Source organism: Lactuca sativa, chromosome 9 (genome assembly GCF_002870075.4).
Source record: "Lactuca sativa cultivar Salinas chromosome 9, Lsat_Salinas_v11, whole genome shotgun sequence".
NCBI lineage: Eukaryota > Viridiplantae > Streptophyta > Magnoliopsida > Asterales > Asteraceae > Lactuca > Lactuca sativa.
Genome location: NC_056631.2, coordinates 60,139,986 through 60,158,439, shown reverse-complemented (window position 1 = coordinate 60,158,439; position 18,454 = coordinate 60,139,986). Strand labels below are relative to the sequence as shown.

Here is an 18,454-nt window from a genome sequence, read left to right as displayed (position 1 = left end):
ATTCGTTGGAGTCAAAATCGGAACTTGATATGTCATCGAACCTTCTTTCACCGCCATTCTTCCTTTTTATAGCTTCAACCCTATTCCGATCAAACTTGTTCAAAGAGATCTATTCCACCGACGAAGAAAACAAGCAACCCGCTCTACCGTCTTCTTGCACCTGCAAAACGAACCAGATCCAAAGCCACCTGCTTTGACGGATCTCTTCCGTTCATTTATTCCGCACCTCCCCGGTTAGTCTCTTTCACCCGAACAAGCCTTCGATCAAAGGATGAAGCCTACACCCCCTTTACTCGAACCAACCCTCTTCAACCTTCGCTCTGATACCAAATTTAAGTAATAAACTAAACAAATTCCTTCTTGTGTTTGGAAGAAACAAAACTAAATGAAACAGAAAAAAAAAGGGAACAAATTTCTTGCTATCAAAGTTAAACTAAATAGAAGCAATGGAATTGCATTAACAAAACAAACGACTACAACTATTTATACTAATTAAGATATATCCTACTCAAACTCTAAATCTAAAAGATGAACTCAATAAAATAGAAGCCTTATCAAACTCTAAAACAATAAAACTTAAATATAGAACTTTCCTAAAATGCCCTTGTTTTAATATCCGATTAACCCAATAGTCCCTTTCCCATAACTACATAGCATACTAATTACAGACGCAAAGAAAGATCACTTCAAATCTTCGATCATCGAAATCCTAGCGTGAACTCGGACGTAACCCTCCAAGTCTCAACCTTGCAAGTTGCAAGTCTCGGTTTTACAGGTTTTGTTCCTTCCGAGTTCTCTCAACGATCTAAACCCTCTCGGATTCTCCCTCTCTCAAGTATCGATTCAAGTGAAAATCGATCTCTGTGAAACTCAAGTGTCGATTCAGAAGTAATGGAATAAAAAATTCGGAACGCTAATTGGATTAGAGATGATGGTGATGAAACTTAAGTAAGGGTTACGATTTTTGGTTGTTTTTTGTTAATTTTTGTTGAATTAACAAAGAATATTGTTATATTTAGTTGAATTCTTGTCAAAAAAAACTTATTGTTATTATATGTAAACTAGGGTTATGATTTTTTGTTGAATGTCATAAAGTATGTTGTTATATTTAGGTTATTTATTGTCAAAAAGTTTTTTTTTTGTTGTGATTCTATGTAAACTAGGGTTACGATTTTTGGTTGAATTTTGTTAATTTTGTTGAAAGTTATAAAGTATGTTGTTATATTTTGTTGATTAATTGTGAAAAAGTTGTTGTGACTATATGTAAACTAGGGTTACGATTTTTTGTTGATTTTTTTTTAATTTTTGTTGAATGTCATAAAGTATACTGTTATATTTAGGTTATTTGTTGTCAAAAAAAAAATTTGTGATTGTATGTAAACTAGGGTTATGATTTTTGGTTGAATTTTGTTAATTTTTGTTGAAAGTTATAAAATATGTTGCTATATTTTGTTGATTAATTGTGAAAATATTTTTGTTGTGGCTATATGTAAACTAGGTTACGAATGTTGATGAAGAGGAATTTATTAAGAATACACCACAAATTAATTTAGTTGGCTATTCGGCAAAAGATGATCAATCAAATTTTAACAAACGAAAAGAACAAATGGGAAAACGAAAACAAGTCGCAAAAAAAGCAAGTGGCAAAGAAACATCCTCTTGTTGGGATACATTTGATAAAGTTATGATAGAAAAGGATGATGGTGTCAAAAAAAGATATGGAAAATGTTATTGGTGTGAAAGACTACTACAGACAGATATGGAAAGAAATGGGACTTCTAGTTTACTCAAACATGTAAGTAGGTGTCAAAAAAACCCGGATAAGCTACAAGATCAAACTCAAACCAAATTGAATCTAAAGAAGGAGTCAAATGGGGAGACTACTGTTAAAACATGGAAACACGACGATGCTAGGATAAAAAAAGCATTACTTAACCTTTTTGTGGTAGGTGAACTACCTTTTAAGTTTGTTGAAAACGAGGCTTTTGTGGAATACACCAACGCACTTAATGCTAAGGTCGTGTTAGCATCTAGACATACGATATCCCAGAATGTTTCCAAGTTTTACACAGAAGAAAGAACCAAAATGCTTCAACTTTTAAGTAACCCAAACACTGCTATACATTTGACAACGGACACTTGGACATCTTCTTGTCAAATGACTACTTACATGGTGGTCACGACTCACTTTATAGATGAGAATTGGATAATGCACAAGAGACTTACAAACTTTAGGGAGATAGATAACCATAAGGGAGAGGATATGGGCCAAGAACTACTCGATTGTATTTGCGGATGGGGAATGAAAAATGTCATGACCATTACCTTGGACAACGTCGCTACAAACATCAAGGCAATTGACTTTTTGGTCAAAAAGTTGCCTAATCTTTACGATGGTGGAAAGCATTTCCAAGTTAGGTGTATGACCCACATTTTAAACCTTATCGTAAAGGATGGACAAAAATACAAAAACTATCATGTTGAGTGTATCCAAAAGGTGGTACGGTATATTAGATTGTCACCACAAAGAATAAACAAGTTCAAGAAGACTTACAAACGAAGAAGTTTCTATGTGGTGACACCCCTACCCGATGGAACTCGACTTTCGAGTTATTGAAGTCTGCATACCAGTTACGAAAGGCATTTATGGAATTTAGCTTAAGAGGTAATATTTATTTTTAAGTTATATTTCAGCTTTTCAGCAACATTTTAAAATTTTTGTAATCTGTGGAATTTTTTAAACAACTATAACTCATTCGTTTTAAGTCGGATTGACATGCGCGTGGTTTTTTCCAAATTTTAATTTACAATTTGTAGATGAATTTAGACTATAATTTTATTGATTTTGGTATTATATTCAATAAGTTATAGTCTTTCAAAGTTGAGCTATAAAAGCTGAAAAATTTCAGCTTTTCAGCAACATTTTAAAAATTTTGTAATCTATGGAATTTTTAAACAACCATAACTCATTCATTTTAAGTCGGATTGACACGCGGTTTTTTCCAACGTTTAATTTACAGTTTGTAGATGAATTTAGACTATAATTATGTTGATTTTGGTATTATATTCAATGAGTTATAGTCTTTCAAAGTTAAGCTATCAAAGTTAGAAAATTTCAGCTTTTCAGCAACATTTTTAAAATTTTGTAATCTGTGAAATTTTTAAAAAACCATAACTCATTCGTTTTAAGTCGGATTGACCTGCGGTTTTTTCCAACATTTAGATAAAAGTTTTTTAGATGAATTTAGACTATAATTTTGTTGATTTTGGTATTATATTCAGTGAGTTACAATCCTTCAAAGTTGAGCTATCAAAGCTGAAATATTTCAGCTTTTTAGATATTATTTTAGATTATAATTCTGAATTTTATGTATCTTTGACAGATAAATCATATGAAATGGATCTTAGTAGAGTACCGGAAAATTATGGCTTTGAAGTTGTAACCGAAATGGTGAAGTTATTTGAAAAATTCAAGACACAAACAGAGCTTGTTCGGCTACATCAAAACCTTTGGTAAATCGTTTTATCCGGGAAGTCTTAGATGTGGACATACATTTAAGAAAGTGGTCAACCAAACCAATGTTTCTTGAAATGGTAAAAGACATAAAGATGAAATACTACAAGTATTGGGGTGCATTCAACAAGATGAACGGTTTTATGTACTTTGCGATTTTACTTGATTCTACCACCAAATCACCTTTTTTGTTACATGCTTTTAAAAAAATGATCAGTTACATGGAAGTGATGGAACCGCCATTGACCCCTATGGATATAGACATAAAAGCACGTTAAATGGTCTGAGAGATTGGGAATAGGATGGAGAATTTATTTATGACCTACTTTAAACGATTTGACAACGGTGGATCATCTCAACAAGAAGCGAGTCAAAAAGTCATTGATGTTGATGATGATAACGACTTTTTCGGTGATTTTCTTTGTACGAGAGGTAGCAACTCGGATCCAAGAGATAACGAGTTTCAAACTTATTTGAAAGAGAGTATAGTTAATTATAAAAAAGATTTTTCAATTCTCGGGTGGTGGAGAGTAAACGCGATTAGGTTCCCGACAGTTGCTCGGATGGCGAAAGGTGATTACTTTTTTTTTTAGTCTTTCATAGTTTCTTTATAAATTAATGTTGTTAGAATTTAATTCTTTTTTGTTAGACATATTGGCAATACAAATCTCAAGTGTGGCGTCCGAGTTCGCGTTTAGCACATGTGGTAGAGTTGTAAGTGAGTATTAGACTAGTTTATCGACTTTGATAGTTGAAGCTTTGTTATGCACCCAAGATTGGGTGAGAAAGTCGACAAATCCGATAATTGACAATGTTAGATGACAGCTTGAACGATGATGATATAGCTTTGGGTAAAAAAATTACAATCTTTGTTCTTTTTTTTATACAACTATTACTTTTTATTAAATACTAACAACACTTTCATTTGTGTTTATGTAGAGATTACATAAGCTTTAAACATGTTAGATATGGATGACAATGATATGGGGAAGAGGCAAATGGAAGATTAGATTATGAGTTTATAAAGTTTGTTAGTTTGATTGATTTTAAAGTTTAAAGTATGATTTTTGGTGTTACGGTAATACTTTTGTATGTTTGTCTTATGATTGTTAACTTTTGTTGGTAAACTTGATTTATATGTTAGTTGCTTTTATTTGGAAAATTAATTTTGCAAGTTATGCATAAAACAGAAACGTAATCATTTTTACAAGTTGTATTGTATCAAACTCAACAACATATTTGTTTTAACGAGTTCTATTAAACCCAAAACCTTATTTTAACGACTTGTACTCTATGTAATTAAAGTTGTACCGGTCCAAACGGGTTTAAGAACCGGAAAACCCGGACGTTGACCCGGACACGGACACGACTCATCCGGTCCTGTCCACGGTCCACAAAATTCTCCATGACCGGACCGGAACCAGTCCGGTCCAAGAGCCGGTCCGGTCCGGTCCAAATGCTCAACTAACACATGGATGGTATACAAAAGTTATTTTTTTTTTGTTTTTGCACATAGTTTACACACACACATACATATATATATATATATATATATATATATATATATATATATATATATATATATATATATATATATATGTATAGTTTAAGATTTATAAATAATAAATAATAATAATGACACTATTTTAGAGATTTTTAAACATTATAATAGATTGTGTATAAATTAAGTTGTAATCCTATAATTTTTGTTTATTCGGGTATTCGGTGATCATGTGATAAATTTTTATATACGATTTATAGCATTCTGACAATTATACCCTTATATTTTGTTCTAATTTTCTGTATATTATTACACTCCAAAATAACATTCATGCGTTTATTTATTCATCTATTTATTCGTTTGTTTATTTCCTTTGTTATATGTATCATGTTTTTCTTTTATACGAGACTGGTTCGTGATGGAATTGCTTGACAAACACATTAGGGAAATTTAAGTGTAATACAACTAAATTTTTCATAGCATAGCCGCATAACGAGTGTTAGGTTCAAATTATAATAATGGCCTTCCCGGTTGACCAACATTACTTGGCAAATATTTTTCGCGGTTGTTATAGTGCGCCCAACGTACTCATCAGAGGCTCAAAATCCATAATAAGCTCTTATTGTGTAAGTCAAGAACGTCCAAACATAGACCTGACCCTTAAGGGGTGTCTTAACACATAAAGTTGGCAACTTTATTTCTTTGCATGACTTAATAGGACCCAATCCTTGTTTTTATCCATCTATATCTATAATATGATCACCAACTCTAGCATGCTCCATCAAAAACCCACAAGATGACATTTTTATGACTTAATAATCTCAACAAAGACCAAATATGAGGCTTAAAGGTCCTGGAGTAGCTTCTATTTACAAGAACCACAATCTTAGGACCAAATGTGCTTATAACAATTCCCATAAATGGATCTACACTAAAGAACCATAAATTTTGAAGCTTTATACCTCTAGAAGATAGATCAAGATGCAAAAAGTCTGGATTCACAAGCTTCAAGCAATCCAACACTCGTTGAAGTGGATTCTTCTTCTTAAATGAACACCAAAACACATGAACTCACCCCTAAGAATTCAAGAATCACACCAATGGAGGATAAGGTATCATATCTAGGGTTTAGTAGGATAGAGGTTGAAGGTAGGAGGGTTTGGAGTTGAGTTGAGGATATTAAACAGGATCCAAGACCCTTAATTAGGGTTTGCACCTGACTGGAGTATGCCATGCATACTCCTGGTACGCCCAGCATACTCAATAGGGCATCCACGATCCATCTGCCTAGTACGCCCAGCGTACTCCTATGCATGCCAGCGTACTAGGCTTATCCCTAATACCACTAAACTTCCGAAGGCCATAACTTCTTCGTTCTAAGTCTGATTCCAACGATCTTTATATCCCCGAAAAGGTAATAAGAAGATCTACAAATCTATCAACTCTCCCTTACCTTAAAATTTTCCAAACTTAAATCCAAAATTCATAAAAGGCCCAAATTGATTTTACGATTATACCCTTGGGCTTCAAAACGCAAACTGAACTCTCGGATCACTCAATTTACATTATCCACACCCAAAGGGGCCTAAATCTCTCATTCCCCAAGGCCCAAATCCTTATGATAACTGATCTTCAGGTCACGGGCCCGAATTAGGAAACGATTTAGAACACTGTGTTACCGTCTTTCATACAAGTATTATGGTACCACCATAGTATTTAATACAAGTGTTATGGTACCACCATTTTCCTTCATACAAGTGTTATGGTATCAACATAGACTTTCATGAAAATGTCACAAAAACAATCAAGCATACCATGACACCTTGTGTCCTATGTAGTATAGTGAGAAAACTCACATGAATCTAAAAGTTGAATCCCAACTACTCAAAGCCCCGTAGAATCAACTACACGGACGACCTAAACCAACCAAAGGCTAAACCTTAGTTTATAGTTCAAAACCTCCAAATTGACCAAAATTCAAATTAATTAAGTCAATGGCCAACTGGTCATCACGTCACGACCAACTATTTGGTTGTGTCACAAACACTAATCACCAAATTAGTTGCGATTACTCATCGTGACTCGCATCGAGACATCTACAAGCATTGTGTCGTGACACACGTCCAAATAACTTAATCCATTAAGCTCTTAATCCTTAAAGTCTAGAACTTAAAAGCTCATGCATGATTCTTCCATTGATTTTCATGGATAAAGTTTCTAACTTTACCCATTTCCCAAGTCAAATCAATCTAGATTTAAAACCCTAAATCTCTAAAGGACCAAAATTATCAAAATGGCATGCATGGCTTGGAATAAGTGCAAGCACCCAACTTTCTCATGCTTAAGGGTCTAAAAAATAACCCCAACTTGGTTTTAGTATTCTGGAGTCACTCCAACTCCAAGAATCAAGAGGTTAAAGGACCATCACCTATAAAACAACCTAAATCTATACAAAAGAAACATAAAGGTTAAGCTCCATACTCACAAAAGGTCCAGAAGAATATTAACTTGCTAGATCTCCAAGGAATCACACACCAAACACCACTTCTAACTTTCATCTCCTTTGATATTCACAAAATGGCCATCAAGATCACAAAAACTATCAATAGGGGCTAGGGTTTAGATGAGGGGACATTTTTAGAGGAGGTTGCTCAAAATGGCAAACCCTAAGGATCGAAGCCTTTAAATAGGGCATAAAACTTGAAGATTAGGGTTTACATTCCCAGAGGTATCATGTCACGACCAGGGTTCCTGGCCTTGTTTCTTTTTTAAATGATGTGGTCGTGTCACTATAAAAATCATCATGTCACAACCAGACAAACTCCCTAAAAACTAAGTGTTAAATGTGACTCGAGCATTTGGATCATGCTCATGAAGCATTTGGAGCACTTGGACCTCAATAGAGTACTTAGGGGTCTTGGAGCATGTGACAAAGAAACAGATCTTATGAGAGAGGAATGGATCATCAGACAAAGGAACTGATCAAGTTCCAAAGTAACGGATCATGTACAAGGGGTTTGGAGCACCTTGAAGGAGTTTAAAGCACTTAGAAGGGATATTGAGCAACAACGGGTCCTTTTTGCACCACATGATGAAGAGATGGGTCAAGAGGGATGGTGTTGCACCATGGCACTCCCTCTTGCACCATTTTGTTCTCCTCTTGCACCATGATGCTTCCTGTTGCGCCATGCATGGCCTTGTTGTGCCATGCATGTGTCTGTTGCTCCATGGTGATGTTGTTGCTCCATGATTGATGTTGTGCGCCATACTTGATGCTCTTACGCCATTTAGATCCATGTTGTGCCATTTAGGGTTGCTGTTGCGCCATGAAGAAGCTATTGCGCCATCATGGACCATATTGCGCCATCTTGTTCTCAATCCTATACATCATTCTCATGCATCAAGTCATACTATAAGACCCATTATTTAAAAATAGTTATGTGGTTATAAAATAATCTTCTTTGTCTCTCGCACAATAAAGTCTTTATCCTTAAAACCTATTTTACAACTAATATTAAATATATTTTTCTTAGTCCCTTATTGTAGCTTATTATCTCTATTTTTTTCGTCTTATCAGAAACAATTATATTTTAGAAAAGACTGCAAAATAGTCTATGTTGTTTGCATTATTTTTCAGGATTAAATCTAAACCTTGTGAAATTTGTAAAAATGGCCCTTTTTCAGCATATTTCTTTGTGGAGTTAGTCCCTCCCGAAATTAGAATGACTATATTGCCCTTATTTAATTTGTTTTTGATTTTCTTTTCAAATGCTAAAAACTAAATGAGTCTCTCTCCCCCCCTCGTTCCAGAAATATAAGAGTCAAAGTCTCCTTTTTTGCTACCTCACTTCCCAGCCGGTACCTCGATCACCACCGGTGGTCACCTATACAATGTTTCCAAAAAAAAACTAAAAACACATGCAATCGATTGTGTGTGTGTGTGTGCATGCGTGATATCAAAATCGATAAGTGAGAAAGGAGATGAAGCTAGATGAAGAGGGAAATAGTGGGCAACAAGAAATCAAGGAATGGAGAAAAAAGAAGCAGCAATGATGTTGGTTTTGATTTAGTAGTGGTAGCATTGACTGTGGTCGGATATTGACCTTGTGGTGGTCGATTTCTTGCACAAACAACCACATTGTTCCCGTCTTCTCCGATAAAGTCAGCGCCAAATAATGTTAGGGTTCTGGTGGTCGGACGGAAGAAAGTTTAAGGTTTCACTCTCTGTTTTTCACCACAGTCATAATACAACATTACGTATTTTATTCCCAATATTTCATTTATCCTGTATAAACTAAATCAAATCCATGACAATAAACTAATATGCTAATATCACATTCAGTTTTACTCTTTCACAACCATTTATAATTTTATATAATTAAGTGGAAATTCATACCTCATAACATATTAAGTCAAATAAACATTTTAGTTACTTTTTATACAGTATAGATATCAAGGGACAATTATATATATTTGTTTATTATTTATACAAAGGCAATATACCAAAAGTCCAAAACCCTCGGGAGGTTTTCCATATATTTTGTCTAATCGACTAAGACGAGTGAAACAATTCTCCAATTGAATAAACTGTTCATTTGGGCTTGGGCTTGGGCTTGGGCCTGACTAACGAATACTAGCGAATCGTTCTCCTGCTGAATAATATATAAATATTTAACTTCAATACAACGTTATTATATATTCATATCACTTAATTAATCTATATTTATAACGATACATATACAAAGTATAACACAGGTTTACATGTTAGCAAACAAACGATACGTTCTAGCATCTAGAATAATTTGTCGTACGGATGCCACAGCCCCTATCAACGATAGCCCCGTTGATGCAACACCAATCACAGTATTCACCCAAAAAACTATCCTTTTTTTGGAAGGTTTAAACGTCAAGTTATAAAACACCATAGGCAAAATGAAATCCAAAGGTATGCATCCAAATGCTCCAAACAATGCCATTATATCTCCAAAAAACGGCAACATTGCAGCCAAAGTTGTCGCAATGATCACAGATAACGATCTTGATATCAATCGAGGCACAAAGTTTCTTACAGAAAGCTGACCCTTCTCAGGATCTGCAAATTTACGTTCAAAAACCACGTTTGATGGTTGCAAGTAAACCTGAATTAACAAAAGTTGTTAAGATCTAACTTTTTGTTCAAAAGTACAAGTGATTGGAACCTACCAATGTACAAGCTGCAACTTGCAAAACAGTGAATTAACAAAAGTTGTTAAGATCTAACTTTTTGTTCAAAAGTACTAGTGATTGGAACCTACCAATGTACAAGCTGCAACTTGCAAAACAGTGAAGGAGTTTGTCATAAGAAGAAACCATTTGGGCAACAATGGGTTTGAACCCACCATGAAATTTTGAAGAACGGAGCTCTGTACTTTGTTACCGAAAGCCCAATACCCAGAAATCCCAACGCTGAAATAGTTCGAGATCACAACCGTGTAACACACCAGTAGCCCTTTGAACATTTTGCCCTTCACCGGCGCTGCTATTGTCGCCTGTTCTAACATAAAATATGAACTATTAGTGTTGAAATTGTAGGGATTGATGAGAAGCATATATTGAAAAAAGGAATTTACAAACAAATACATGTATTTCCGGGATGATTCCATTTCCGTAAGTAGTACAGATGATCGAAATCGCATTGAAAAATCCGAAAACTCGGTTTATTCCAACTCCGGTCAAGGAATAGTTCTTCGGAGGCGCTTTCTTCGAATCCCCTGCAAAAAGTTCTTCGTTATCAACATCAATGGAGAACACGAGAAGCAAATAAAATGATATACCTGGTTTAGGTTTAGGGTTTCGTACCAATGTAGATGGCGCCAACAGTTGTGCAAGCACAGTAAGCAAAGCATAAGATGAGGGAGACAAGGTTTATGTGCCTCAAAGAATGGAAAGATGGAATTTGAGCCAAAATTAGGGTAAAGTTTCCAAATATTGCAATAAAATGAGATAATTGCATGCTCCCATCCGGTATTGCCAATAAATATATAAACTACAAAACAAATTTAAAAATTTAGTTTATGAAAATTTGACACACAAAAAAAATTAAAAAATTAGTTGAAACAAAAAATGATATTAGCCAACCTTGAGACTCTGGCCTCCAAGAAGAATACAAGCGATGACAGCACCATAACACGAACCCAACTGAAGTGGGCCCACGTAGTACCGGCCCCACCCTGGGCCTGTAAAATGAATTAGGTTGATTAGTTGAATGCTTATTTATAGAAGTTACATGAGGGTATAATTGTAATTCGTTACCTAAAATATCGTGGGCCATATCACGGAATCTGAGTTGGCGATGCCCGAGTGCAGCATGGTGTTCCAAGACTAAAGAGAGGAGGTTGTATGAGTAGAATGTGACGATTCCTGCAAGCGCCAGCACCACCATGCCACGTCCCCACCCTAACAACGCCAATGCAAAGGGTAGGCTTAGTAGTGCTGGAGCTACGATTGCGGTTGTCAAATGATACCCACAATGTAACCATGATCCTACAGTACAATATATCGAGGTATTTAAGTAATACACATATTTGCATAAATTTGAAATAAACATTATACAAAAATAGAAACGTTATAGCCTTTACTTGAATAAAAAATATTATACTAACATTATATTATCAATAATCATATCGATTACATATTTTTTTGTCCAAAACAAAAAGTTTATCACCGAGCCATGTTTTAAAAATGTGCCAATGGTGTAATCAGTTCTAAATAACGTAAGACGTGACTTGGCGGCAATGTCAAGCCTCAAGCTTTTCCGAGCCTTGGCGAGTCATGACGTTTGCAAGGCGTGACTTAATGCGGCAATTTTCTAAATAATTAATATTTTTATATGTATTTTCAACTATTATTCATTTTTATACACATATATGAGTTAAGACGGCGTTTTGGCAAAGCTTGGCGGCAGGTGCAAGCCTTGGAGTTGTGGCGCGCCATGGCAGAGCCATGGCGAGCTTTTTAGAACCTTGCTTTTTTCCACTGATTTTTCAAAAGATTTGGATAAATTTATCAATTTTTGACAAATATATAGGTACAAAACAAGGTTTTTTTTAGCATGTGTGTGCAAGTATAACTACACTTTGTCCACCTCTATGTCATGAGTTTTAACATATTATTAAAATTTTCATTAGGAGCAATAATTATGTAATTTGTTGTATCTTACAAATAAAAGGATGAAAAAATAACATATACACTGATCCGAAAGTTTGGACTTCATTTGTTAAAAATTATGGTGTTAATCATCATAATTTATAAACAACGACATGTTCTTACAAAAAAACCCCAAACAGATACCTGCGGACTTGAGAACGAAGAGAGCTCCGGCATCAAGCTTCCTGGGGGCAGCAGCTCCGACGGCTGTAAAGTCCTTATTGTACGGCGGAGATATGTTGGAATCGGTGGGAGACACCGTCCCCATGAGAGTAAACCTTGTTTGTAGACAACAAAGTCAAGTCTGGTGAGTGGGAGTGATGGTTTCAAAGTCGGCTTATGATTTATAGACATGGGCCTGATTTATTTCTTTATATTATTTAATAATTATATGAAATCAGTCAATTTATCAATACTTTATTATTCATTTATATGAATAAGAAAGGATAATATTATAAAAGCTTCCTACGTTTTCAAGAAATATTTGATTTTATTATTTGGTGTTTTTGGTTTCATTAAAACCAGATATTTGCATTTTTTTTATCATTTTAATAGGTTACCGTGTTATCAATAGATCAACTACATGACTTAAAAACTTAAGTTTAAAAATCAATGTTTTTTAAAACTTTAAGGCTTTCATGACATTAGCCCAAAAATATATAAAAACTAAATACATATAAAAAATATATTTTTATATTCAAATGTATCTAAAAATATTTATTATATATTTTTGTTTACAATATCTTTTAGAAGTTTCATTCAATTAAAAATCAAAGCTTTGAGTGTGAACGCAAAGGCATGAAACCATGACCCCTCATGGAGGAAGCCATAGCCACTATTAGTACACCAGCATGTTTTCTTTGGTTTATCTTCTATATAAAAATATATATCGTAATTATATAAATACGTCTAAAAATATAAAAATGTTTTTATATGTATTTAAATATAAATATATATATATATATATATATATATATATATATATATATATATATATATATATATATATATATATACTTTTTAATTTACAAAATACTTATAAATAAATTTAAATATGTATAAAAGCTTTTTTAATACATATATTTATACATATAAAAAATGATTTTATACAAATTTAAACATATTTAACTTATTTATATATACATATTACCTATAAAAACTTCTGTATACGTACTTATACATATAAAAAAAATTAAAGGCACAAAACACGTACTTTTAAAGTTATAAATATATTTAAAAGGTATAAAATGATTATTTTGTACAGTTAGTTTATTTATAAGTATTTTGTATATTTAAAACATAATTGTATTTTTAAATATATATTTTATATGTATAGAAACCGTATAATAACATTTCATACATATTATAAATATAAAGATATGATAATTATTTTTAAAATACGTTTAAATATACATAAATATGTTTTTATACGTTCAAATATATATAAAAAGGTTTTTATATATTTTTGGACTAATGTCATAAAAGTCCTTAAAGTTTCAAAAAATATTTGTTTTCACCCTTAAGTTTAACCGGTAACCTGCTAAAAAGACAAAAGTAAAAAAAAAATAAAAGAAAATAGAAAATGCTATCTTTGGGTGACGAAACTATGACTAAAATTGTTCATGGCTGTCCAAATTAAATGTAAAGACAACAGGTACAAAAATTTTGATTAACGGGCCAGTTTATTAATAATATTATTCCAAAAATCAAACATAATGTAAAATACTAGTAAATGTCTTGGTATTGTTCACTATGAGCTTTCATATTTCAAAAACAATATATATATATATATATATATATATATATATATATATATATATATATATATATATATATATATATATATATATATATATATATATATATATATATATATATATATATATATATATATATATAAGTGCATCATTTTTAATATTATCTAACATAATTTTCTCAATGATAATTGACCGCTCGTCATATTGCACAAACCGTTCCTTATCCAATTCATTACTGAAAATGAATGTTCCACCGTGAATATTACAATGTATAAAAATTAATACCAATTTTAATAAATTAATAAACAAATAAATATCTAAAACAGTTTTAAATTTTTTGATTTAAGTTATAAATATAACATTAAATTAATTAATTAGCAAATCAACTAACATAACATGAAAGATAAGAAAACATAAAAAATAATAATAATAAAAATAAAGAGATAAAGTATTTATGATTTTTAAGCATATAACTCTGTAAATATAATTTACAAGACGAATGCAAGACTACCTTTCTATACCAAACATTGATCTATATTCAATGTTTTAAAAACCGGTTTTTTAATTGACCCGGTCGGGTGACGTTTCCGATTCAACCAGTTTAACCGGTTCAACCGGATGGTCAAACCGGTTCTATATTTTTATATGTTTTTAATTATTCTGCATACATTGATTACAAAATTTATCATCTTTTTAGTATTACAAACGTAAATATAATGCAACATATAAAAACAATCATTATAAAAGTCAAAATCAAACAAAGAAGTTCAAAATAAACACAAAAATCCAAGAATGTCCGGTTCAACCCGGTCCATTTCGGTTCAATTCAGCCGGTTGAACCAGTTTTTTACCAAAACCGACCGGTTCAATCCGGTCAGGAAATCATTATAAAACCGGTCCAAATCAAACCGCCCTCACCTCTGGTTCCCGGTTCGACCGGTTCAACCGGCCTGTTCGAATCGATTAAAACACTACCTATATTGTTTCATATTTATCTTTATTTCCTACGTATTAAATACTAAGAGGGAGAGAGAGAATATGAAACTGATATGTTTCACATCTCAAATATAAAAATATCCCCAACTCATCATAAAACTTTATCTTTTTATTTATTTTTCTTTTTTCATCTGCTTTAATCCTATCTTATTTTTATCTTCACTTCAGATACAAATAGTATTTTTTTTTTATCTTCATTTGATATATGAATAGTATTTTTTTTATTTTTATTTTCATTTGAGATATCAATAGTATTTTTTTATTTTTATCTTCATTTGAGATATGAATAGTATTTTCTTATTTTAGAAGAATACTATTTATATTTTCAAAAATGAAATTGAAGTTTTAGTTGTCAATTCTAGTCCATTTTTTTTTCATTTTATACATTTCCAATTCATTTTTATCTACTAAGTATAGTTTAAATGTAATATTTAATATTTTTTATATCATGTTTTATATTAAATTATATTAATTAATCATAACTATTGAGTTTATGTGGAAACAATAAACTTAGATCAACAGATTCTATAAGAGATGTGAATAAATAACAAGAACAATGAAGATCAAACTAGTGTCGAATGTTTTAATTATCAAAGCGCTAGAAGAGTTCAACTTGAACTTCTCTATCAGAGCTAGGTAGGGCGATACAATCATTAATTCTAATTGTTACATGCATGCACATTAAATAGTCTAACCTAGAAAGTAACTACCACAGATGGACAGACCCAAACCGATATAAATGAGACTATTCTAGCATATACAATTGATTCAACACTTTAATAAGCCCAACAATCTCCCCCTTTGTGTCAAATTGTGAAGAAGATTCTTCATTATTGTTTCTTCTGAACCTTGAATAACTTTGGCATTAAACTCAAAAGAGTGTTTCGGACAACTATGTACCACTTGATCATATCCGAGAAGCACTTCTGATCAGCATCATCGTTCGTTTTACAAGCTTCGGTTAAATCCATGATGTAGTTCAGAGCTGAAGTTGAATGTTAGTTTTTGTCTAGCAAGATGAAAATACACCTCTGAACTTTTTGATCCACCTTCCTTTGGTACACCACACTCTAGTTTCTTTTCGGATTTTGTCTATGTTCATCTTGTTGAGATCATTCGATTCCTCCTTAGGTTTCAGAATTGGCTTCTTTTTCATAATAGCTGCTATTTCTACATCCATCTTTGTGATCTCATGTATGTAACAAACAAGCATTCTCTTCAGATCAGCTAAGATTGGCCCGTACTTCTGGTCATCCTTTGACAAAATCCGAAATAAAGAAATCCAATTGTATGGATTCATGCAAGGCAGATCAGCAAGTGAGAACCCAACTTTCATACATCTTGCCCCTCTGAATCCTTTGAACTTGATGTTTATGAAGTTTTCAGCCCGAACAGGAGCATAGACCTTCACAACAACAATCTTCTATAAGCTCCATGTTTTGTATTGAGGTTTTCCATACTAGAGATAGAAAGGAGAAGAGCATATGATTTGCATCATAGTCAGAAAGTGGAGCTTTATCAATCCTATCAAAGCATCGGAAAGAGCTTTCTCAATCTTCTCAAAGCATGGGAATAGAAAAGCCCTAGGAGTGATCGAAAAGTCGAGTTGAGAGTTAGCAGTATTATCCAGCTCGAATGATACCGAAAGCTCCATCCAGCGAGTGGTCAGATCGTCAACTACTTCCTTTTGAATTCTTTCCATTGACCATGGAAGAAAGAGTGACTTTCGCAACATTGGCTTCCATTTCTTGATCTTCCAACTCTTTGCGAACTCGCAAAAGACCATTAAGTTCGTTATCACGCTTCTTTCTTATAAGATTTTAACCTTCAGATAACTCTTCCTCTTCTTCTTCATCATCAAACACCTGCTCTTTACCTTTAGATCCAGAACCTTCATTATCCTTTTAATCCTTAGGATTCGGGTTCGGTTTTTGCTCAGTTTCATCAGTAGGTTCACCGATCTTTTGTTTGAGTTTTTCTTTATCTCCCCTTGTTTCGGAAGAGCATCACGTTCCGAAACACCTTCAATTTTGTTAAGAATAACAAAAACTGGTTTGAGTTTATCTACAAGATGTTGTCATACCGAGACGGTGAGCAGTTCATGAGTCTCTATAATACTTTGCAGATATTGATTAACATCCGAAACACATCTCTTAAGAATATCTTTCTGTTGGGTTTTAAGCATTCTAACACTTCCTAAGTATACATGCAACCCTAATAAACCTTGGATCTATGTTTGTCTAAGGTACATGCAAAATATTATTTTCCAAGGTTTATAACCTATCTAGCATGGCATGGGGTACTTTTAAACATAAAAGTACTAGATGAATTACATACCTTTTGTTGATTGTTGATTCCTTGGAGTTTGAGAGCCAAGCACCAATAATGTGAATGCCTCAAATGGAAATCACAAATCACCACAAACTTGGAAAATGTATGAGAGAGTATACTAACACTTAGAAGTCGGCCACCACTATTACAAACACACACACTAGGGTGTTTTTCATGCAACATAAGCTTGTTTATATAGTGTGCATGGCTAGGGTGAAACCCTTGATGATTTGAATAACTCTTTGATCGTTTAGATATTACACAAGTTAATCAGAATAATGCAAACGAAATAACAAACAAGAGAATGAATCAATAATAAGCTGAATGATTCAATAGATTCACGCCTCAGCAGAGCTCGACGAAGAACTTCCGTTGTAGAGGCTTTTAGGGTTACAATCGATAAAACAATAATGATCGTTATGAATGATCGACTAAACAGCTACGTACAAAGATGCATGCAAGCATCTATAAATACTAAACCCTAATAATTAAATCACGGATGGACAGGCCCAATCCGGATACAAAATTGGGCTAAGGACCGAGCCCAAGATGCAACACATAATGGACCCAACAATCTCCCCCTTTGCGTCAATTGGGGCAAGACTCTACTTAGGATTACTGGATCCTGCTGCATTAACCTTCTTCGTGGTTTCGAACAGGCAAGGAATGATGGCAAGAATAGTTCGTCGGAAACGAATATACCAGTGGATCATGTCATTGAAGTATTTCTTATCATCTTTAGAATTTTGCTTACACCGATTGATGATCCCCAGAACATGCTCCAGACACGTAATGGTGTAAAGATGTTTATCAGCTAAAGCGAACAGACATTTCTGGCCTTCATTCCTAGTGAACATAACCAAGTTTCGCTTCGGATCAATCCTCCCTATCTACATTTTATTCAGATCACTTACAGAACCGACTGGGGAGATGGTGGGCTTCTTCCTAAGTACATTTGCAATTTCCTGATCCATCTTGGCAACCTCCATTATATAACAAACCAACATCCTCTTGAAGTGATCTATGATCGGCCCATATTTAGCTTCATTGGTGAGGAGGATGTTATGCAGAATGATCCAATTGTGAGGATTTAGATTAGGAAGATCAACGAGAGTAATGGCATGTTCGGATTTATCTGACCCCCTCAAGACTTTGAATCTGACGTTCGTG

At 33.4% G+C, this 18,454-nt stretch overlaps 1 protein-coding gene across 1 annotated transcript; it reads right to left on the bottom strand.

Annotated features, from left to right (window-relative positions):
* Positions 1 to 9,646: 9,646 nt before the first annotated feature.
* Positions 9,647 to 12,531, bottom strand: LOC111903047 (GABA transporter 1). Its single transcript, XM_023898844.3, has 7 exons — positions 12,345 to 12,531; positions 11,307 to 11,537; positions 11,133 to 11,230; positions 10,854 to 11,040; positions 10,635 to 10,765; positions 10,310 to 10,543; positions 9,647 to 10,153 (listed from the first exon to the last, which is right to left on the bottom strand). The coding sequence occupies exons 1-7, from the start codon at positions 12,466 to 12,468 to the stop codon at positions 9,773 to 9,775; spliced, it is 1,386 nt and encodes a 461-aa protein (XP_023754612.1). The 5' UTR covers positions 12,469 to 12,531; the 3' UTR covers positions 9,647 to 9,772.
* Positions 12,532 to 18,454: the final 5,923 nt, after the last annotated feature.